Genomic DNA, 23,530 nt, shown 5'->3' on the forward strand with positions numbered 1-23,530 from the left:
CATATTGTATCATTTGTTTTGCAGTAATTTGTGGTCTAAATAAACGCAAATATCGTCCTGAGAAATGATACAATCCAACCCCTCCCTGTGGCGCTCACATATATACAAAGATTGTTTCTGTCCAACTTGTTGTTAATATCAATATATGTGACATTATATTCCCTGCTTGAACCACACTAATGTGCACACTGCAACCCCCTGGTGTTTTCAGTACATTGTTTAATTCTGAGCTACGAAAGGCTCCAACCTCACAACTCGTCATCCTCGCAGAGAGAGAGAGAGAGAGACGCCCTTTCGAAAGGGATCCTCTTCCGTAACCGGCTGCACGGTGCAGACGCCAGCAAAATGGCACAGAAAAACATGGCAAGGAATCGGAAAGAAAGAAATAGCTGGGGTAAGTCGGCCATATGCCTGTGGCCTTCAGAATATCTCCGATAAAGATTGCAGAACCAGAAATACCCGTACCTTCCCGAAGAAAGGCAGGGGAGGGACTGAGTACAGGAGGTAGGATGCTGTCGCTTGTAGGGATGGGGGGGCATTTAGCCCCCAGTGCTGGTTGATTAGGGCGGCATGAGGGACGGGATTGTCGCCAAAACGCAGCACAAATATTAATAAGGTCGTTACTATTCCTTGAGCACGCCAAATGTTGGTTGCGTTTGGTCTTGTGCATAATTCTTGCAGAAGCCGTACAATGTTATGGAAACCGGCCGGCTCCAGGGGCTGCTTATTCAGACAGGCCCTCAACTGTTAGCCAAATAAATCCAGAAAAGCAGCAAGAATGTTCACAATGTGCGCCACCCAGGCTTGGAGCTGCGAAGGAATTTGCTACTGTGAACGTCCTTATTTCTTCAGTGATTCGCCCTAGGAAATAGTGAAGTGGCTCAGCCTTTTAAAAGGGGTCGGGGGAGAAGATTTTTCTCTCCTCCTTTGCTTCTCCCACCCCGTCATACTTATGGTCCTCAAAAAGCAGACGCTGTTCATCCTATCTTCGTTCTTAGCACTATCTTGCGGAACAACAAAAAAACGATGCAAAGCAAATATCTCCAGACATGTAAGCCTCTACCACCGCCCAGAATTTTTTTTTCGATGAGGACAGGTAGCGCCTTGAGGTCAATTTATTTCTCGTTTTTTTCCTGTAACCATTGTGAGTGCTCAATTGTAATACCTGGAAATCACTTTCGACATTAAAACAAATATTGCCTACTTAAAATGCTGTCACATCCACACACTTACAAATGTGACTCGGCACATTTTTCAATTGGTGTATAAAAAAAAGTTGTCAAACTTCTAGAATTCTGGCAAAGATGATCTTTTACTGGATCCATCCAGAATCTCTGAGTGGATCAGGATCTCATGTAATTAAAACATTTGTACTGATTGAATATCTATCTTTTTGCCCCACAGAAACATAATGACTTTATAAATCATATTCCCACTTTTTACATATTCTACTCATATTCCCCCATGTGATAATTTACCCTTTTTACTATCTTTTCTGGTCATACTTGCCTTCCCTTATCTCACCTCAAAGAACTCTCAAATGACCAACCAACATATCTTCCCACTACCCATGTGAATTAATATCATTAAACATTGAAATTGGTTTCTCATCTCAAGCACTGTCCCTTCTCATTGGAGTCTGCTGTCATCACCTCTCCCCTTATCTGAAGGGAAAATATATGACCAACTGCTTTTGTAAACTATAACCCCATTGTCAATCTTTCTTTGCTCTCCACAGTCCTTAAATGTGCCTTCCAAATCTGTGTTGTTTTACCCAGAACTACATGTTTGAATCCCTTAAACTACATTGCTGCTTCTGTTACTGTACTAGAATAGCTCTTATCAAAATTTCAAATAACATCCCATGTGACTGACAAAGGTAAACAATCATTCTTCATCCTCTCAATCTTTGACGTGATTGGCTACACCATTCTCCTCCAACTCCTCTTCAGCATTGTCCGCCTGGTTGGGCTCTCATGGCTGATGTATTCATGGCCAGCCAATCAACTGCATTGTCTTATTGCCAGGCTCCCATTCTATTATATCTGGTGCCCCTGAAGGATTTATCCTACAACTCCATTTGTTTCTCATCTAGATGCTGCCTTGGGAACATCATTGCAAAACATAGTGACAGTTTCCACGTGTGTGTTGTTAGATCCAAAACTACATCATCATCAGCCCTCTTTACACCATGGTTTTTAAATTGTTAGATGACTTTGTGACAACTGGAAGTTCCTCAAACCACATTTTTGGAACACCAAAAATATTATTTTCAGCCCTGAAATCAGTCTGTAAAATCCATTCCCGAGCCACCTCGTCCATCTCTCTTCCTGGCTACTTTATGAAAATGAGCCAGTCTCATTGTAACTTTGGTGTCATATTGACTCTAGGATGAATTTCCAGTGAAGTATCTGCAATGTCACAATTACCAGTGATTTCTATCTCCATAATATCATCCAACACCAGCCCTGTCTCAGATCCTCTGATGCTCATTACGCCTTTGTTACTTCTTGTCCGGCTTATTTGGATACACTTCTCACATGTTCCAACCTGTGTAAACTTGAGATAATCCAAAATCCTGCTGCTCATGTTCTTTTGCACCAAGTCTTGTTCATTTATTGACCCTGTACTTACTGACACACTGATAGTGGTTCCCAGTTAAGAAATGCCTAAATTTAAAATTCTCATCCTCCTTGTTTTCAAATCGCTCCATGTCGCTCTTCGTCTCACTATCTTTTATCTTCTCCATCACTATAACCCTTCAAGATTTCTGAACTCCTCCCATTATAATATCTCAATTAGTCCTGGTTTTAAGTGTTCCATTGACAGTTGTTCCTTCAGCTACCAAGCCTCCAGGTTTTGAAATTTCCTCCCTAAATCTCTAACTCTCTTTCTTGCTCTAAGATGCTATCTGTTTGACCAACCTTTAATCCTCTACCTTACTATCTTCTTGTGTGGCTCTATACCAAATTTTATTTGAAGTGCTCCTGCAATGCACCTTGTGACGTTTTGTTATAGACAAATTGTCACTGTTGTAAACTATTATAAGACTATTATACACATTTCTTTTGTATTGGAACCTGTGGTAAGCACATACATAGATTGAAGAGCAAAACACTTTCTGCGGAGAAAGGAAGAAAACAGGTGATTAAAACCTAAAACACTCTTGAGCTAGTGGAATTATCTTCTACAAATGTGAAGTACCAAGTAAAGAAGATAATGAAGATATATTTGCAAAATGGTTAGTATAGGAAACGAAAAAAGAGCTGTAGTAAAATATGAAGCATAGGAATGATGAAGCATTAGTAATGGAATAAATGGACTGCATTTGCCAGGAAGAATAATGAAACTAACCCAAAGAACAAAGCTTTTGGAAGATTATTGACAAAGTGATTTGAAAATGTGATAACTATAAGAAATGCAACATTTTCTAAAAGGCAAATGAATCAGAAGCAGGAAAATGCAGAAGATGTGTGGGTTGGAATACAGAGCTGAATATGTTCATCAATTGTTTCATGCTGTGTGATTGACTTCTGTCTATGAAACACAATCTGTAAAATTGATCTCTCCACTTTCCTCATCTGTTTAGGACAAACATCCATTCATCTCTTCTTTTAGCATTCCCTCATCAAATAAGGCAAAATCTACTTGATACCTGTTGGGTGAACAACATTTTACGAAACAAGGAATGGACAGTTGATGCAGTTAAAGCAAGAGAAGGGAATGAAGGGAGTTGTCTCCATTAGAGAGCACTGAATTGTGATGACTCAGTGCCTTAGCGCCTTGATCAAGTGGGTCCAGCTATTTTGTTATGAATATTAGTAGGAGGATCATTTCAGTGTTCACTTGAAACCTCTCCCCTGACCAGACTTGTGTATTTCATATGTCTCTTTGGTTCACCAAGACTGTAGTAACTTCCTGGAAACTGATTCATTTGATTTTGAATTGAATATTGTTTTTTGGTAAGAAAATGAACTGGTGTGAAGAAGACAGAGCGGGGAGAAAGTGAAGATAAGTGTCAGTAAATTAATGACGTAGCTGGGTTCTGTTGTCTAAAAATAATCACATCCACATTCCAACACATTCCTGAGGGAATGTTGCATTATTTGATATGCTATCTTTAAGACATGTGAAACTGACATCCATTCCATCTATTCAAGTGGGCTTTAAAGATCTCATGGTATTATTCAAAGAAAAGCAGGAAGTTTCCCAGTTGATCAGGCCAAGATTGCTCCCTTTAGTGAAGGTTTTGAAGAAGTCGATTACATTTGTGGCATTTTGGTGCAGAATATCTGTCATATTTTTCTTTGTAACAGTATGGAATATCAAAAGTAATTAAGTATTTGAAGAAATTTGAAACATTTCAACAATATGACAACATGCTACAGTACATACAGGTATTTATTTCATCCAGAAAGCTAATGTTCCAGTTCAAGTGCCAATTGCATCAGGAATGTTATGATGCAGTAGCAGTTTTTCACTGATGAGCAGTAAAAAATAAGTAGTAGTTGTGCTGTCTTTATGTCTCAAAGTTCAAAACAGCTGGGAACAAAACTGAAAATGCAGTTTAGACAAGTTAGCATTTTGGATATGGGTACCTTTATTGTTGTCAGGTTGGAACTTGAAACATTAGTAAATCTGTTCTTTGCACAGATGCTAACTGACTCACTGTTTTAAAAAATTCTCAAGGTCAGGTTCGTAGGAGAGTAGTCTGACACAGAACAAACGACCAAGAGGCGAGTCTGCTAGAATATGGGCATTTTATTCCCCGCAGCGTCGCCACAACCAGGTCTCATACAACGGGTCTGGCTTATACTCACTCTACATGTTACCGGAACTGGGAGCCGTCAGTTCTCGTAGAGCGGTTGCCAACAACCCACGCTCGGCGGTTAAACGTAACCCCGGAGCAGACTCACCGAACTGGAGACTTTTCCAGCTGATATACTCTTTTCCAGATATAAACATTCATGTGAACAGCAGAGCAAGGCTAAAAAACACATTCCATTCTGGTTACATACAGATAAGAAGATTCACACGGGGAGGTGTGTAATAAGATTCACACGGGACTAAGCAACACCTCCATTCCGGTTAGATTCACACATGTATTGGGACATAATTTTTAACCGTTTCACCACACTCACTAAGTGGAATTTAATATTGGAGACAGGGTTCTTGCCTGTTAGCTGGAGAACTAGCCAGATCCCTACGTATTCTACCCTGGGGAAAGCATACCTGATTAAGTACCCATCAGATGCTTAATTAGCCAATGTTGGTCCTTCCCTGGGAAGTGGACCCAGTGGCTAAATGCCACCCACTAAGAGCTTCTGGCCAAGAAGAGTCTGGCAACTTTCCATTGTCCAACAGAACTACCAGGAGCAGGTGGAGCTGTCTGGAATACACCCACCGGAGGCCTAGGATTGCTGAAGATTGGGGGCGAGATAGGAGGAGGAGAGAGAGAAGGGGATTTGAAGAAAAAGCACATAAGGTGCCTCTGAGCAGCATTACCCTTCACAATTTTATATTCTGTGTGGGGCTGGAAGGGGGCATTAAACTCCACCGTCCATATTTTCACCGTTTTCTGCTGTTGTTGCAAAGTTTTACCATCTGCTGTATTTAGCTCTTCATATCAGGAAGTTTGATTTTCATAATGGATTTTCAAATAGATTATCATTTCAGTAGTCAGAAATGTACTGTTTTACCCATGAGATGATCATTTTTCACTTATCCAAAAACTTCCACATTGAAAATTTTCTTGGAAGCCTGTCAATCGGCAGAAGCAACAATCTGACAAACACTTCGCTTCAGGTCCAAAGTACTGTCATAACTCACATTACAGAACATAGCTATAGCTAGCTACTTAAACACAAAATACAAAGGGAACAAAACCATTTTACTTCGAAACATAGAAACTAGTAGCAGGGTGGCACGGTGACTCAGTGGTTAGCACTGCTGCCTCACAGCACCAGGGTCCCAGGTTTGATTCCAGCCTCGGGTGACTGTGTGGAGTTTGCACATTCTCCCCATGTCTGCGTGAGTTTACTCCGGGTGCTCCGGTTTCCTCCCACAGTCCAAAGATGTGCCAGCCAGGTGAATTGGCCATGCTAAATTGCCCATAGTGTTAGGTGCATTAGTCAGAGGGAAATGGGCCTGGGTGGGTTACTCTTCGGAGGGTTGGTGTGGACTGGTTGGGCCCAAGGGTCGATTTCCACTCTGTAGGTAACCTAATCTAATCTAATCAAAATAGACCATTGAACCCTTTGAACCTTTTGTCGCATTCAGTCTGATCGTGGCTGAACCTTTACGTCAATGCTATAATCCCACTTTCTCCCCTTGCCACTTGATGCCTTTAAAATCTAAATCTAAAAATGTATCTGTCCTTTTTGAATAGATTTAGTGTCTTGGCTCCACAGCTTTTTGTGGTAGAGAATTCCATTTGTTCACAACGTTTTCCTCATCTCAGTCCTAAATGACCTGGATTCTGAGATTGTGCCGCTTAGTTTAGGCTACTCAACCAGCAAGAACATCCTCTCTGCATCTGGACTGTTCAGCCCTGTAATACATTTCAATCTGTTCACCTTAATCCTGCTAAATTCCAGTCCCAGTTCAACCAATCTTTCCTCACAGGGCAATCCTCCCATCCCCAGTTTCAGCCCAGTGATTCTCTGCTGCATTTCCTTTATGGCAAGCATATCTTTTCTGAGGTGGGGACATCAAAACTCTTAAATTATATAGCAACATCCAAATCAAAACCATCAAAATAAACATCTGGATAAAGGGTCACCCAGTTCTAATGAAGGTTGATACTGGCATGGGTGTATCGGTAATTATAGAACTAGTCTTTAACAAAATTCATTTGGGACTCCAACCCTTAAGTTTGCTTAAGACTTTGGCTAGACTGAGAACCTGTACTGGGGAACCATTACAGATTAAGGGTACAGCTTTGGTTCCGGTCTTGAATGAGAAGCAGTTGGTTCAGTTACCACTTACTGCAGTAAAAAGCTTGGGCCTAAGCCTGATGGGATGAAATTGATTGAGAAAGATTCACCTTGATGGGCTCAACATTCTTTGATTTGAAAATAGCTGCCTGAGTGAAGTCCTAATTAAATACCTGGAAGTTTTTCAGGAAGGTCTAGGGACTATCAAAGGAGGCAAGGCCACTTTGCATATTGGACCAAGAAGCAATTCCACAATTCTGCAAGGCCATGTGCCTTACTTGCAAAGGGAGACACAGAAACCAGGAGGCTGGAAAGTGAAGGGTCATCATACCAGTACAGTTTGCAGAATGAGCAGCATTGGTCGTACTGATTGTAATGTCCAATGTGTTATTTTTTCTTTGTGGGGATTTTAAACAAACAGTAAAATGCTTCTCACAGCTGGATAAATACCCAATCCCTCGTCTATAGGACCTATATGCACAGTTGGTAGAGGGCTGTCCTTCACAAAGCTGGACATGAGCCATATGTACTTGCAATTGTGGTTAGATGAGGATTCCCAGAAGTATGCTACAATTAATACCCATAAGGGTTTGTACCAATATATGAGACTGCCTTTTGAGTATCATCAGCCTGTGCCATTTTTCCAGTGGACAATGGAGAACATTTTACACAGTCCACCCCAGGTTGCCATTTATCTGCACAGCATGCTAAAAACAAGGAAGACTAATAAAGAGCACTTAGAGAACTCAGACATCGTCCTTAGACATTTCTCCAAGTCAGATGTATGCCATAGAAGAAAAATTGTGAGCTCCAGGTACCCCAAGTGACCGATTTGGCTACAGAATTGACAAGACAAGGTTACACTCTATGGAAGATAAAGTGAAAGCAATCAAAGGTGCCCTGGCTCACTCTGGAGCTTAGGTCTTTCCTTGGATTGTGAAATATTACAAAAAGTTCATATGTAACTGGCCTGTGTCCTGGCACTCTTACCTCTGCTATTGAAAAAGGGTGAACCTTAGAAATGTTCTTGTAGCCTTTAGAGAAGTGAAGAAGTAGCTATCATCATCTAAGATGTTGGCACACTTGATCCCAAGCAACATCTAATGCTGACACGCGATATCTCTCTGTATGGTATCAGGCTAGTGTTGGCTTACAGATGACACAATGGAGGTGAGCACCCAGTAGCAAATGCTCCTCAGAATTTGGCTGATGCAGAGCACAAACATGTCCAGATTGAGAAGGAAAGTTTGGCAGTGATCTTTGGTGTAAGAAGGTTACACCAGTACCTTTACGGCTGTAATTTCATAATAGTAACAGGCCACAAATTTCTTATTGGGTACTCAGAGGACAGGACTGTGCTGGCCATAATTTCAGGTTAAATTCAGCAGTGGGCTCTCATTCTAAGTGTACGTAATTACAAGTTGGAACACTGTTCATTTGGGAGGCCAAGTAACCAATGCAGGTGCCTTGACCTGCCTGCTGCTGGCAGATATACCATTGGTGATGCCACCACTGGAAGAGTCTGTTTTGGCTTTAAATTTTCTGGACACTCTTCCAGTCACCTCTGACAATACCAGACTATGGATGCAAAAAGATTCAGTCCTGGTGGTGATGAAACTAGAACTGAAACCTTTCTGGACCTGATGAGACCAGATCACCATAGAGGGTGGCATGTTATGAGGAGCAAGAATGATTGTCCTGAGCAAAGGTCACTGTCAGGTGCTGGCTGAACTCCACCAGGGCATTCAGGGGTATCCAAAATGAAGTTGTTGGTGAAAAGTTATGTCTGGTGTCCAGGGTTGGATGCAGACCTACCTGCATTGGTGGGGCAGTGTCCAGAGTGCCAACAAGGACAAAAATTACTGCCAACAGCTTCGTGGGAATGGCCAGGTAAACCTTGAACCTGATTACATCTTAACTATGCTTGTCTGTTCGTGCGCCCAACATTCTTAGTCATTGTGGACTCCAACTCAAAGAGGCTGAAATGACGGTCCTGAAGAAGCATGTGGACTACATGAAAGCTACAAACTCGTAAACGTGACATGAATAAAACATACCCAGCCCCTCAGAACAGCCAGAAAGACTGTCAGAACCCATGGGTTCTCCCCTTCATCTAGTGTTAAAGAAGTCTCAGAGTTTCAGATGGACATGGCAGATGTTGCATTCTCAGTGCCTTTACTACTCTGAAGTAGAGGGTGAATTGCTTCTGAGATGCGCCGGGTGCAAGAGGCAGGCTACAGTCCTATACACACCAGCCGTGTCAGAGTCTGAGTTAGAGGAACCGGACCCAGTGTGAAAGAGTAGAGGCTGAAAGAAAATAACAGGCCTGCGCCCCTGGACTGGGTGGGGGTGGGGGGGGGGGAGGTGGGGGGAACGTAGCGATTGCAATGGGGTCAGCCGGGTGGACATTATAGAACACAAGTAGTCTCATTGGGGCTGTTAACTGGGTCCAGTCACGGACCCCTGACTGACAGATTTAAACAAGGGTGTCTGGGCCTGTCCAGGCTGGCAGTAAACAGGTCTAGGCAGCCGGCCATGGGTGTCCTTGGTGAGGGAACGTGATGTTTACCAATGCTCTCGATGCCTTTAGGGAGAGGTGGGCAATGGGGGGAGGGGTTGGAGTTGGAGTGCTATATTTCGCCCTCCAGTTCTATTTAGATGTAATCCTTACCCTGTCCCTTCACCTTCTCCACATAAGCATTGCTCTTATCGGACTTTGTTTGTTACTGGTTCACTGGCCGCATTGGTGTTTTTCCTGATGGTGGAAGTATTGAATAACATCATTGTCACAATGGTGATTTTATGGAGACAAAAAATAAAACCTAAATGGAAATGTGAGATGTTCATTCTCTCTCTCTCTCTCTCAACACGTGCTGTGATGTTGTAGCAAGTCTTCTCTAATATTATGCATCATTTTCCATTGCAATAAAGGCTGGTATTCCATTTGCCTTCCTAATTACTTTCTGTACCTGCGTGTGTGTATTTGTGATTCATTCATGCACTCAGAGTACTCAGATCTCTCTATGTCACAGCATTCTGTAGTTTCGCTCTATTTAAATAATAGCTTGCATTTCTATTCTTCCTACCAAAGCGGACAACCTCACATTTTCCCACATTATACAACCTGCCAATATTTCACCCATCCTCTCAATCTGTATCTTGTTGCAAACTCTTTGTGTTTTTCTCACGACTTGGTTCCAACCTATCTTTGTCAGCAAGTTGGGGTATGACTTATTTAGTCCCTTCATCTTTGCCATAAATATAATTCGTAAGTCATTGAAGCCTCAGCATGGATCCCTATGTCAGTTCAGAAGTGACAACCTGAAACTCACCCATTTATCCCAGCATTGTTTCTTGTTAGTTTACCATGCTCTATGTTGATAATATATCACACCCAAAACCATGAGCTTTTGCTTTGAGTAGTAACCATACCCAATGCCTTTTGGAAATTCAACTATACTCAGCTTGCTAGTTCTGTACCTAATGATGATAGCAGCATGGTGAAAAAGTAATTCTCCTGCCTCAATAGGATGCAATCACTGAGCTGCAGGCACCATTCGTGGCCCCAGAGGTAGCTAACTTGTCACTAAAGGGACAGCAAAATTATCCAAGTCACTTAATAGTGAGGGAAGGTAATCTATAGAAGGCAAGTAGATTCAGTGATGAGCTAGGAGATGATGCTGCAATCATTTACTGCCAATGTTGTGATGGGACCTTAAACTGGTATTAGGTCCTTGCCTTATGCACTCGTTGGATTCAGTGACAGTTAACATGTGCACACTGTGGACATCTAATGAGGAACTTTGACTGATACGTTGGACATTTGTGTGGGGGCACTGTGTGTTGGGTGAATATCCCATAGATCTTCTCCCACCTCCTTCTGATCAAATTCAAGGTGGGAAGGCTTACAAGTGGTCTTCCCAAGCAGAGTTAAAAATCACACAAACCAGGTTATAGTCCTACAGGTTTATTTGGAAGCACTAGCTTTCGGACCGCTGCTTCTTCAGGTGGTTGTGGAGTATAAGATCATAAGACAAAGAATTTATTGCAAAAGTTAACAGTGTGATGTAACTGAAATTATATATTGAAAAAGACCTGGATTGTTTATTAATTCTCTCAATGCAGAGTCCACTTGATGTCCTTAAATGGGAGACAACATTGAGAGAGCTGTCCAGCAAACTCTTTCAAGTGTGTTATTTGCCTCTTGAGATGGGATCCCTCATTCCCTCCCTCACTAGTGAACCCTTCCCAGTGATCCCCATCCTGGTTTTGCTCATATCTTCCCAGGGATGCAAGAGGAATCCCTGATGAAGGCCCCAGGATGACACTCTAACTGGAGTGTACCCAGCTTCTGATTAGCTTACATTCTTGGGAGTGGAAGTTTTGCCCTACTGGGAACGTAATCAGATGGGGGGCCTGACCCAGCTCAAGTAAATATCTGATAAAAATGTCATAGTGTTGAGTCTATTGGAGGAAAAACAGTGCAGGGTTCCTGATGGTTATCAACTGATTAGAGAGATTTCTGTCACCCACAGTAAATAAAGCCATTGTGCCCATCTGAACAAATAAAATACAGATTTTCACTAAGAAATGTCTAAAAGGAGTTTGTTCTAAAACACTAATTATTAACTGTATAAATATTTTTATACAGATATTTTAAGTATATGCAATAATTTTATGCTCCCTGCAGGCAGAAAGGATCCAGAAAATTCCCTGAGTGTCTTGCCTGTCACTTAGTTGCCCACCCCCAAATGACAGTGATTTGATGGGCTGTGAACAAGGCCTCAGTCAGCTGGCCTGCTTGTCCTCATGCCAGTTGAAGCCTTCCTGTCTGACCATTATCTTTTGGCTAGAGGAAGGAGGTCAGTGATGGATGCTAAGCCTGCTTATGCCTCTGCTGACAGAGATGCTGTGCTTCCTTCATCAGCCTCCTTTTCTAACAGGAGGCCCCTCTCCAATGTCTAAAAATGAATGATATTTATGTAAGATGTTCATTTCAAATAAAAAAAAAAGCTGATCCCATAATGCAATGAGGGGTTGAAGTATTCACTTGGCGCAAATACTTTTCCAATTTCAATTGTGTCTTTTTGGAAGTTCAACATCCAAAATGTGTATTAAATGTGTATTAAATAGAGTAAGTGAACTATTTTATTAATGTTTTTAAAACTTTGACTGTAGGCGGATTTTCGGAGGGAAGCTTCAATTGGACATCAGAAGATGAAACTGTGCAGCAAGCCAGACCAGTTCAGATTCTTGTTGTTAATGATGACCATACTTTTGAACTGGATGAAACAGCTCTGAACAAAATCCTTCTCTCAGAAGAAGTTAGAGATCGGGAAGTGGTTGCCTTATCTGTTGCTGGTGCCTTCAGGAAAGGAAAATCATTTCTTATGGACTTCATGTTGAGATATATGTACAGTCAGGTAAAGTAAGAATAACATAATCTCACATTAACATTTGTCATTGTTAACATAGGGGGAACAATGACATTGTAATAATGTCACTGGAGTAGTAATCCAGAAGCTCACCCTTATCTTCTGGGGGACATCGGTCAAATACCACCATGGCAGATAGTGAAATTTGAATTCAATAAAAAAGAAATTGGAATTAATAGCTAGTCTAATCACAATCATGTAACCAATGTCAGTTGTTATAAAAGCTCATCTGATTCACTAATGTCTTTTATAGAAGGAAATATGTTGTCCTTACCTGATCTGGCATAGATGTGACTTCAGACTTTCAACAATGTGGTTGACTCATAGCTAGCCTCTGAAATGGCCTAGCAAGCCACTCATGAGCAGCAAATAAGTAACACTACATTCTATGCACACATTTCAAAATTTTTAAGCTCCTGCACTCCCCTCACCTTTTTACTGGTTTCATGATGAAACCTCACCTGTGAAGATATTGGGTGTGTCTCCAAGTGAGAAAAAAATGTTGGTAACTATAGAAAAGACAGAAGTTCAGGAAGAGGAATGATAGCTGTTGCAAGAATTCTAAGACTAAGAAAAAAGAAAGCAAAACAAAAATGCTGGTACTTGTGAAGCAGAATAGATTTAACAGTGTAATTTAACCCATATTTAAATGTTTATGGACAATAAAAGAACCATAACCATGAGAAATGAATTACATTTTTACAGCCAAGATACTGACTAAAAATCACATTATTTCATACATTCAGTACTAAATTCTATACTTTCAGCAGTAATCTGTATGGAATACATACCAACCACAACAATTATCAGAAGTTGAAATTATTACATATCACTTATTGTAGTTTACCGTGTCAGTTCCAGTAATGTCAGATGTACAGCTGATATGTACATAGTAACAGTAATTTGTTGCAATTATTTGGTTAATTATCCAATTCTAGGAGCTGACTTGTCACAATAATAAAACATAAGTAATAAAAGTAAACTCTTGTACATTCTCAGAATGCTATGTCTTTTCTAATATACACAAGCAGAAATGAATCCCTCAGTTAAAGAATTCAAATTACTGGATCAAGTATATGTGCAAATCATTGAACTATGATTCCCATAGTTTGGTAAATTTGTATCCCATTTTTAAAAATAAATTTATTTTCTTCTATGTATCCTTTACACAATCATGTTATGTAGAAAACTGTAGTCTCCTTGATGTGGTCGACTCAACTTATTGAAAAAGACTAACTGTCTTTTATCCAACTGAAAGCACTGATTCAGCTGTAATATAGTGTTGAGGTTAGTGGCAGTCAGACAGAATTTTGCCTACTTATCCATCTTTCATGTCTGAGTCGACATGAAGTCGGGCTATTCAGCCATAAGAGCGCCACACACAGCGCAGATACATATAAACTTTGCTTTGGAATCTCTGGATAGGAGTTAGTAGAAAATAATGTTACAGAGTTCAGGCACAGTGAGGTCAATTATATTGTAACACAGTACAGACCAGAGATCAAGAATGGGTTCTTTAGCTTACTACCAAATAATGATGTGCACTTGTCCAATAAGCCATTTAAGATTTTTTAAATAGCCATAATTTAATGTGGATGGAATTACAAGCATTTACAGATACTTTAAAGGAAGCAGAATATGGGATGGATAGCATAAACAATGCAAAGTCTCAAAAATGGAAGGGTTAGGTAGGAAAAGCCAGGTTTATCTATTCTCAGTATTTTATTGTTCTAAATACTATTCATCCTTTATATACTATTAGAATAGATTCATCAACTTGATGTAGGAAATAAATTACTTAGCCAGCAGAACGCGAGTACTTTTACTGTCAAAATAGAAACGTGTTGTGTGTTCTTCTTCCAGAATAATAAACTGCATTTTTTTTCTGAAGGGGGCAGATATCGTGGAAACTGAGATGACAAAGATTAGGAAATAGGCTGTCAAAATTAAGTAAACAGCTTATGCCCAGTTACTTGAATTTCTAACATTGCAGTTGTAATGAACTGCATAGAATATTTAAAATTCTTGTTTGCATTGTAATATTTAATCTCTGATGACATATGAATATAGATGAAGTTAGGATTAAGAAACAGTTTTTCCTTTAGTAGCCTAACTCTTACATCAAAACTTCAACTCTGATTTGTTAACAATCTCAAATGTTTAAGCCACAATTGTTCAGCTAACAAATTACTTCAAACTCTTAACAATCATTCAGTTTCTGAAAATTAATTTTTATTGTTGTTCTCTAATACTTTTTTGCGTTGAATTAAAATAAAAATCTTAATGTTATTGAGATCACTTAAGTGTTTCATTAACCTTGAGGTACACCTTTAGGAATTTTCTTCCCCAGATATTGAATGTCAAGCTTCTTTATTCTTATCTCATAATTTACCAACTTCAGCATATTGTCCTTTCCGTATTCTTTCCAATTCTTGGTTTCTTTTGTGTTGAACTGATTAAACAATTAATATGGTATGCTTTACTGTGGCCTGACTAATGCATTGCAAAGTCTGAGGAAGGATTGTGTAGATTTATGTTTTACAATTCTGGCTGCATATCAAAGTATTCTGTTCATTTTTTCATCCTAGTGTTGATCCATCCAATTGGCAAATGAAAGTTAATGTTAGCCCCAGGTCACTTTCTAGGAGAAAGTGAGGACTGCAGATGCTGGAGATCAGAGCTGAAAATTTGTTGCTGGAAAAGCGCAGCAGGTCAGGCAGCATCCAAAGAACAGGAGAATCGACGTTTCGGGCATAAGCCCTTCTGCAGGAATGAGGAAAGTGTGTCCAGCAGGCTAAGATAAAAGGTAGGGAGGAGGGACTTGGGGGAGGGGCGTTGGAAATGCGATAGGTGGAGGGAGGTCAAGGTGAGGGTGATAGGCCGGAGTGGGGTGGGGGCGGAGAGGTCAGGAAGAAGATTGCAGGTTAGGAAGGCGGTGCTGAGTTCAAGGGATTTGACTGAGACAAGGTGGGGGGAGGGGAAATGAGGAAACTGGAGAAATCTGAGTTCATCCCTTGTGGATGGAGGGTTCCCAGGCAGAAGATGAGGCGCTCTTCATCCAGCCGTCGTGTTGCCATGGTCTGGCGATGAAGGAGTCCAAGGACCTTCATGTCCTTGGTGGAGTGGGAGGGGGAGTTAAAGTGTTGGGCTACGGGGTGGTTGGGTTGGTTGGTCCGGGTGTCCCAGAGGTGATCTCTGAAACGTTCCGCAAGTAGGCGGCCTGTCTCCCCAATATAGAGGAGGCCACATTGGGTGCAGCGGATGCAATAGATGATGTGTGTGGAGGTGCAGGTGAATTTGTGGTGGATATGGAAGTATCCCTTGGGGCCTTGGAGGGGAAGTAAGGGGGGAGGTGTGGGCGCAAATTTTGCATTTCTTGCGGTTGCAGGGGAAGGTGCCGGGAGTGGAGGTTGGGTTGGTGGGGAGTGTGGACCTGACGAGGGAGTCACGGAGGGAGTGGTCTTTTTGGAACGCTGATAGGGGAGGGGAGGGAAATATATCCCTGGTGGTGAGGTCCGTTTGGAGGTGGCGGAAATGACGGCAGATGATACATTGTACATGGAGGTTGGTGGGGTGGTAGGTGAGGACCAGTGGGGTTCTGTCCTGGTGGCGGTTGGAGGGGCGGGGCTCAAGGGCAGAGGAGCGGGAAGTGGAAGAGATGCGGTGGAGGGCATCGTCGACTACGTCTGGCGGGAAATTGCGGTCCTTGAAGAAAGAGGCCATCTGGGTTGTACGGTTTTGGAACTGGTCCTCCTGGGAGCAGATGCAGCGGAGACGAAGGAATTGGGAATATGGGATGGCATTTTTACAGGGAGCAGGGTGGGAGGAGGTGTAGTCTAGGGGCAGGGTGGGAGGAGGTGTAGTCTAGGAGACTACACCTCCTCCCACCCTGCCCCCTGTAAAAGCGCCATCCCATATTCCCAATTCCTTTGTCTCCGCCGCATCTGCTCCCAGGAGGACCAGTTCCAAAACCGTACAACCCAGATGGCCTCCTTCTTCAAGGACCGCAATTTCCCGCCAGACGTAGTCGACGATGCCCTCCACCGCATCGCTTCCACTTCCCGCTCCTCTGCCCTTGAGCCCCGCCCCTCCAACCGCCACCAGGACAGAACCCCACTGGTCCTCACCTACCACCCCACCAACCTCCATGTACAATGTATCATCTGCCGTCATTTCCGCCACCTCCAAACGGACCCCACCACCAAGGATATATTTCCCTCCCCTCCCCTATCAGCGTTCCGAAAAGACCACTCCCTCCGTGACTCCCTCGTCAGGTCCAACCTCCACTCCCAGCACCTTCCCCTGCAACCGCAAGAAATGCAAAACTTGCGCCCACACCTCCCCCCTCACCTCCCTCCAAGGCCCCAAGGGACACTTCCATATCCGCCACAAATTCACCTGCACCTCCACACACATCATCTATTGCATCCGCTGCACCCGATGTGGCCTCCTCTATATTGGGGAGACAGGCCGCCTACTTGCGGAACGTTTCAGAGAACACCTCTGGGACACCCAGACCAACCAACCCAACCACCCCGTAGCCCAACACTTTAACTCCCCCTCCCACTCCACCAAGGACATGCAGGTCCTTGGACTCCTTCATCGCCAGACCATGGCAACACGACGGTTGGAGGAAGAGCGCCTCATCTTCTGCCTGGGAACCCTCCAACCACAAGGGATGAACTCATATTTCTCCAGTTTCCTCATTTCCCCTCCCCCCACCTTGTCTCAGTCAAATCCTCGAACTCAGCACTGCCTTCCTAACCTGCAATCTTCTTCCTGACCTCTCCGCGCCCACCCCACTCCGGCCTATCACCCTCACCTTGACCTCCCTCCACCTATCGCATTTCCAACGCCCCTCCCCCAAGTCCCTCCTCCCTACCTTTTATCTTAGCCTGCAAGACTCACTTTCCTCATTCCTGAAGAAGGGCTTACGCCCGAAACGTCGATTCTCCTGTTCCTTGGATGCTGCCTGACCTGCTGCGCTTTTCCAGCAACACATTTTCAGCCCAGGTCACTTTCTACTCAATTTATTGAGCACAATAAACATTTCTGTTTCCACGATTGTTTCTGGTGGGACATTCTATACCAAAACAACAGTCTGAGTAAAATAAAAACTTCTAAATTCTTCCTTCATTTTGTTGTTGATAATAAACAGGGAACCCAAATTAAGATCCATAAGACTTATGCCCTGATGAAGGGCTTATGCCTGAAACGTCGATTCTTCTGCTCCTCAGATGTTGCCTGACCTCCTGTGCTTTCCCCAGCACTACACTCTAAACTCTAATTTCTCTAGTCACTTCCCCTAATTAAAGCTTCTTGTCCCTTGTATCATTTTTGTGAATTTTCTTAATGACCTGTCCATAGGCTTGACCTTAAACCAAATAAGGGAGCAGTTTTTCTGTTCAGCGCCTTAGTGTATTGAGAGTCCTAGAGATGTACAGCATGGAAAAGGCCTTCATTCCAACTTGTCCATGCTAATCAGGTATTCCAACCCAATCTAGACCCACCTGCCAGCCCCTGGACCATACCCCTCCAAACCCTTCCTATTCGTATACCCATCCAAATGCCTTTTAAATGTTGCAATTGTACTAGCCTCTATCATTTCCTCTGGCAGCCCATTCCACGTACGCATCATTCTCTGCCAGAAAATGTTGGTCCTTAGATCTCTCTTATATCTTTCCCCTCTCACCCTAAACCTGTGCCCTCGAGTTCTGGACTCCCCCACCTATTCAACCTCTCCCTATAGCTCAAATCCTCCAACCCTGGCAACATCCTTGTAAACCTTTTCTGAACCCTTTCAAGTTTCACAACATCCTTCCGATAGGAAGGAGACCAGAATTGCATGCAATATTCCAAAAGTGGCCTAACCAACATCTTGTACACCACAACATGACCTCCCAACTGCTGTCATCAATACTCTGACCAATAAGGAAAGCATACTAAATGCCTTTTTCACTGCCCTATCTACCTGCGACTCTACTTTCAAGGAGCTATGAACCTGCACTTCCAGGTCTCTTTGTTCAGCATCACTCCCTAGGACCTTACCTTTAAGCGTATAAGCCCTGCTAAGATTTGCTTTCCCAAAATGCAGCACCTCGCATTTATCTAAATTAAACTCCATCTGCCACTCCTCAGCCCTTTGGTTTGAAGACTTCTGCATAACAAACACAAAAATGATGGGAAATAAGGACTGCATAGAGATGAGGAACCCTTCTTGGTCTTATATTTTTTACAAATGTCTGCAGTCCTGGCTGCCTACGCCATGCTGCACTCCTCTCTGGCAATTTAAGCTCAGATAGTACAGGTAAACAGCAGTGGCATTCCTTTTTAATATGTCCTTAAATATCATTGCAAAATGATCTTAAGTGCTATTATATTGTCCTACTATAGATCTTGGGCTCCACTAATAGTTTGCATATGTTATCCTGATCACCTATAGACTTAGTTGTCATGGAGTAGGTAGAGGATTCCTGCCCAGAGAAGTGGGCATGAAAATGAGGATGGTTGAGGAAGAATTCACTGTCATGCCCAAAATCCATTGAGGCAGGATGTGAGTGATAAAATAAAGTCTGTTGTTGAACACTGATTTTTCAGTATCAGGGTGTAGAAGGTCAGTGGATAAAAATAAAGTGGAATGAGAAGAGTGGATGTGGTCAGATGGATGAAGAGGAGAGGAAGGATCCAATACGGCATCAGTACCTGTGAGTTGTTGGAGCTGGCGTTCCTTATTACTCTAAAAGGGAGCATGTTCCTTGTTAAGGCATTAAATGAAATGAATAATAAAATGAAACTGGGGGCCAGGATAGTTTTGAGATAGTGTGAGGTGGTGCTGACGGAGACAGAATGTGCATCTCAGGATGCAGCGAGGCAGCTATACATGAAGCTTAATATGTTGTGAAGATGCTTAAAATCCAATTTAGATGAAGGATGGAAATTCAATTATGTTGCTGGTGAGTATGACGCAGCTAAAGGCAGTCACTGAAGAAAGGGATGTGGTTATGAAAACTAATTTTGGTGAACCCCTTTTCAGATTCTAGAATGGAACTAGACAACAATAAGTGTGAACAAACCAAAAGATTCTAATAGAAATCCCACTGGGGAGAAGTGCGGAACTTCTTTAAGATAGGTGGTTTTGGAAGAGAAGTGATAGTGAATTAGTACTAAATTAGAAACTAATTGCTGGAAAAGAATATCTGTGGAGAGTGAAATAGAGTTAACATTTCAACTACAATGTGACTCTATTTCAGAACCAAAAGGCCTGGAAAAGTGATGGATTTTATGCTGCAGGAAAAGGGGAAAGGAGGAGCAAGTGGAACAAATGGTAAAGGAATGCTACTGGTAGCAAAGAAGAGATGAATGAAGAGTCATGAAAGGTATGGGTCAACTCCCTCGAGAGCAAACCCATGCAGACAAGATGGTAGGGGATGTGGAGGAAGGGGAAGGAGAATTAATCAACATGAAGACAGCGTTCATAATCTGAAGTTGTTGAACTCCGTGCTGACCACAAAAGTCTGTAAAATGTGGAAATGGAAAATGAGATACTGTTCCTCCAGCCAGCATTACACTGAATCACTGCAGCAAGCAAAAGTAATCTTGTCCTATATTGACTAAATGTGATTGGGAATTGGCTTACAGAGCACTGTGATGCCAACAGCGTGGAGGACTCTCCTCCTCAACCTCTTCCCTTGCCAGAGGTCTGGTAGCCTTCAGGTTAAATCACCACCAGTCACTTCTCTCTAATGAGAGAGCAGCTCGTATGATCTGGTAAGACTATGGTGACACAACAACAAAAAATTTGATTATGTCTCATCTTCATTACGGAATTCCTGGTTTTATATTGGGGTTGATTAAGGGCAGTGATTATTGCAATATTAGGGATATTATTTCCAAAGCACTTCACTGGTCAATTAAACCATAGGACTGACTTATATTTAGCACCATGTCTGCTAAATATGCTGATGTTTTCTTTAAATTTAAGACTCGTTTTAATGGTAGATGATGTTTAACTAATGTCTTTTGCTGCATCATGATTAAATGGTGCTGAAAAAAAAACATTTACTAGAGTCCTCCTGGCTTTGTCCATTACAGGTTGCATTGCAAATTTTACTCTCTGCTGGGAATAAACTGCTTTTAGCTTTTATTTTACATTTTTCCTTTTAGGTCACTATCAGTTCAGTGAGTGACTTGCCATCATTATACTGTTTCTTAGAATAGAAACATCTGGGGAAATAAGTCACAGTTGACCTTGTATTTGTTGGTTATTATGCAAGGAAAATCTGGTCCCTGGTTGCCACAGGAGGTCAGGCACCTATATTGCTAGTCCCATCTCTACTTTGAAAAAAAATTCTTTAATTTTGTTGTTCTAGGCTAAAAGATTATTTTGTTATTAGGTACACTGACACATCCTTCTGTGTTGTCACACTGATCATCTGAGATCTGAAGTACTTAGAAAATTTTGGAAATACTGTCTGGTAGCATCTGTGGAGTGGGAAAAAGTTAACATTTTAGCTGATGACCTTTTGCCAGAGCTACCTGCCAATCTGAGGTTCAGTTCTAGATAATACACAAATTATTGCATCTAGATTTGGGTTATAAATTCTGTACACCTCCCACTGATTCCCTCATTCCCCAGACATTGTTTCCAACTTTGGCACCTTATTCAAGACCAGCTGAGTTTTTGACCTCGTATCCTAGCCATCAAAAAGATCAATCACTTCCACGAGATTCCTCAAGTCTGCTTCAAGTTGTGCCTTTTTCAACCTCCATGAAAGCTCTGCTGATCATGCAGCAAGCCCATTCATGTAACACTCCTGTCATTGCTGACCTATATTGACTCCCAGTTCCTTCACATTTTAATTTAAATTTCTCTTTGTTGTGTTTGAGTCATTTATGAAGAACATTCTTTTCTTCTCCAAACCTTACCTTACCTTGTTGATTCAGCCAACTAGTGATCATACTGTGGAATTATCTCTCCTAGCTTCTCCACTGACTTTAAAGATAAATAGGAAAATTCATAACATTAACCAAACATGTTGCATCAGCCTTACTGATATTGTATTACCCTTAAACTTCTACAAGATATAGTTATTTGGACACAACATTCTTTGAAAATATATCTGTGATACCAATTCTGTCAAATCGCTATTGCGTATTCCTACAGTCCCATTTTTGTATTGGTTTGTAAAAACCAAAGCAAATTATTCATTAAACACCTCTGGCAATCTTTTACTCTTTATTACTGGATGATTCTCTTCAAATCTGTCTCTTTTTTTAATTATCCTTTGCATGAAAGTATTATTTCCCTGCATATTGACCATCATTATTTATTTCTGCTGCCTTTATTGCTTTTTTGCAGTTTCAATTATGTATTCCTTCTGTGTTTTTCATATCTTGGATAGTTGTTTAATCATCTCTCTACTTACGTTTTTTTTAAATCCCCCTCTCTATTTATCCAAGCCTTTGACGTATCATTTTATTCCAGTTAAAATGCATTGAGCCCAAACCTTATCCAAATTGTGTTTAAATATTATTGGTTGCTGTTTCATTTGCCATGTTAAAATGAGAGCTTATTTTAAATAAGAAAAGAAACAGAAATCTAGGCTATGTCCCTTTGTTGCAGTGTAATTAGCCAATTTCCACACTGACATCTTTACTTTTGATTCTTTATCTATTTTCTATCTAATTAGGCTACAGTCATTATTTCCCAAGTGTTCTCCTACTTTTAAGTTCTTTTCCTACCCTTTCATTCCCACAATTCGGTCCAGTATTCATTCTTCTGATCATGCAATTTACTATGAAACCGTTTTGGATGGTAAATGTTGGTAAATAGGAAGAGGCAGAGTAGGGAAACATGTTTTTAAAAAAAATTCTCCTCGTTGGCCAGCTGACTTATTTTCTGGTTTCACAGAGAGCAGATAAGGGCCTTCTTTTAATATATAAATTATTTTAAGTACGTGGAAGTTGGAGAGCTTCCAGGGTTATGTGAGAGAGTAGGACAGTGAAATGCATTTTGGATTGCTCAAGTAATGAACTGGCAAAGTTACAATGGTTTACATGATGTCCTTTTGTACTATGAACTGTTATGGCTCTGTGAAGACAACACATATCCTCAACCCCCAAGTTACTTCTGTGGACAGCTTTCCACTCATTGAATCTTCCCATTTCCAGCAATTGTCGACATCTTTACGTTGATTCCCCCTTCCCCTCCCAGGTAGCACCGTGCTGCATGCTGCAGTGGATAACATTGTATCTGTTAAGAGTGTAGTGCTGGAAAAGCACAGCAGGTCAGGCAGCATCTGAAGAGCAGGAGAATCAATGTTTCAGGCAAGAACCTTCAACAGGAATGAGGCTCGTGAGCTGAGGGGGTTAGAGAGATAAATGGGAGGGGGAGTGGGGCTGGGGGGAAGGCAGCTCAGAGTGTGATAGGTAACCCAGCCCCACTCCCCCTCCCATTTATCTCTCAGCCTCCTGGGCTCAGTAGCCTCATTCGTCATGAAAGGCTCTTGCCCGAAACATTGATTCTCCTGGTTCTCGGATGCTTTCTGACCTGTGTTTTTCCAACATCACACACTCAACTCAAATCTCCAGCATCTGCAGTCCTTACTTTCTCTGTTAATTGAATCTGTTAAGTCTATTGTTTTTTTTTCAGAAGCAATTTTTCATTCCAATTTTCACACAGTTCCTTACTAGAGGAGTTAGCTTATTTCAATTTTAGTGGGCTGTCTGTCTTCTGACTGTGTGCACTTTCAGTTCACTCACAGCAATATAACTGCCCTTCAAAATATTAATACATATCAGTCATGTTCATCTTACTTAAAGCCAGCAATATTTTATTCTATGGCTTTCTTCATAACTTTTAATAAATTTGACATTAATTATCGTCTTCTGGCAGTAATTACATATACACATACATAGATTATCTATTTAAATCAGTATTTTCTAGTCACAAAAGTCAAATACTGTAATGGTACTTTCTTTTGAATAGGTAGGAATTACAGGAAATGACTTTTACAATTGAGTTAGCATAACTATTCCTTTGGAAGAAAATGCCACATTGTAAGATAAATCTGACTTGCTTTTTAAGGTTACTTAGGATTTCGTTCAAAATCTAGAAGTGATTGGTGGTAGTAGTGCAGTGGTAGTGTCCCTTCCCCTGGA

The 23,530-nt window shown here is 41.6% G+C and overlaps 1 protein-coding gene across 2 annotated transcripts in view; it reads left to right on the plus strand.

Annotated features, from left to right (window-relative positions):
• The first annotated feature begins 252 nt into the window (after window positions 1–252).
• The window catches only part of atl1 (atlastin GTPase 1), a 63,255-nt gene continuing 39,977 nt past the window's right edge, over window positions 253–23,530 (plus strand). For both annotated transcript variants that reach the window (XM_043697615.2, XM_043697616.2), the window contains exons 1-2: window positions 253–394; window positions 12,114–12,358. In XM_043697615.2, coding sequence (XP_043553550.1) covers window positions 346–394; window positions 12,114–12,358 — 294 coding nt within the window. In that variant the 5' untranslated portion in view covers window positions 253–345. The remainder of the gene's footprint in view (window positions 395–12,113; window positions 12,359–23,530) is intronic.

Source organism: Chiloscyllium plagiosum, unplaced genomic scaffold, assembly GCF_037043375.1.
Source record: "Chiloscyllium plagiosum isolate Xiang-an unplaced genomic scaffold, Cpla_swu_hap1 HiC_scaffold_8, whole genome shotgun sequence".
In the NCBI taxonomy this organism is placed as follows: Eukaryota; Metazoa; Chordata; class Chondrichthyes; order Orectolobiformes; family Hemiscylliidae; genus Chiloscyllium; species Chiloscyllium plagiosum.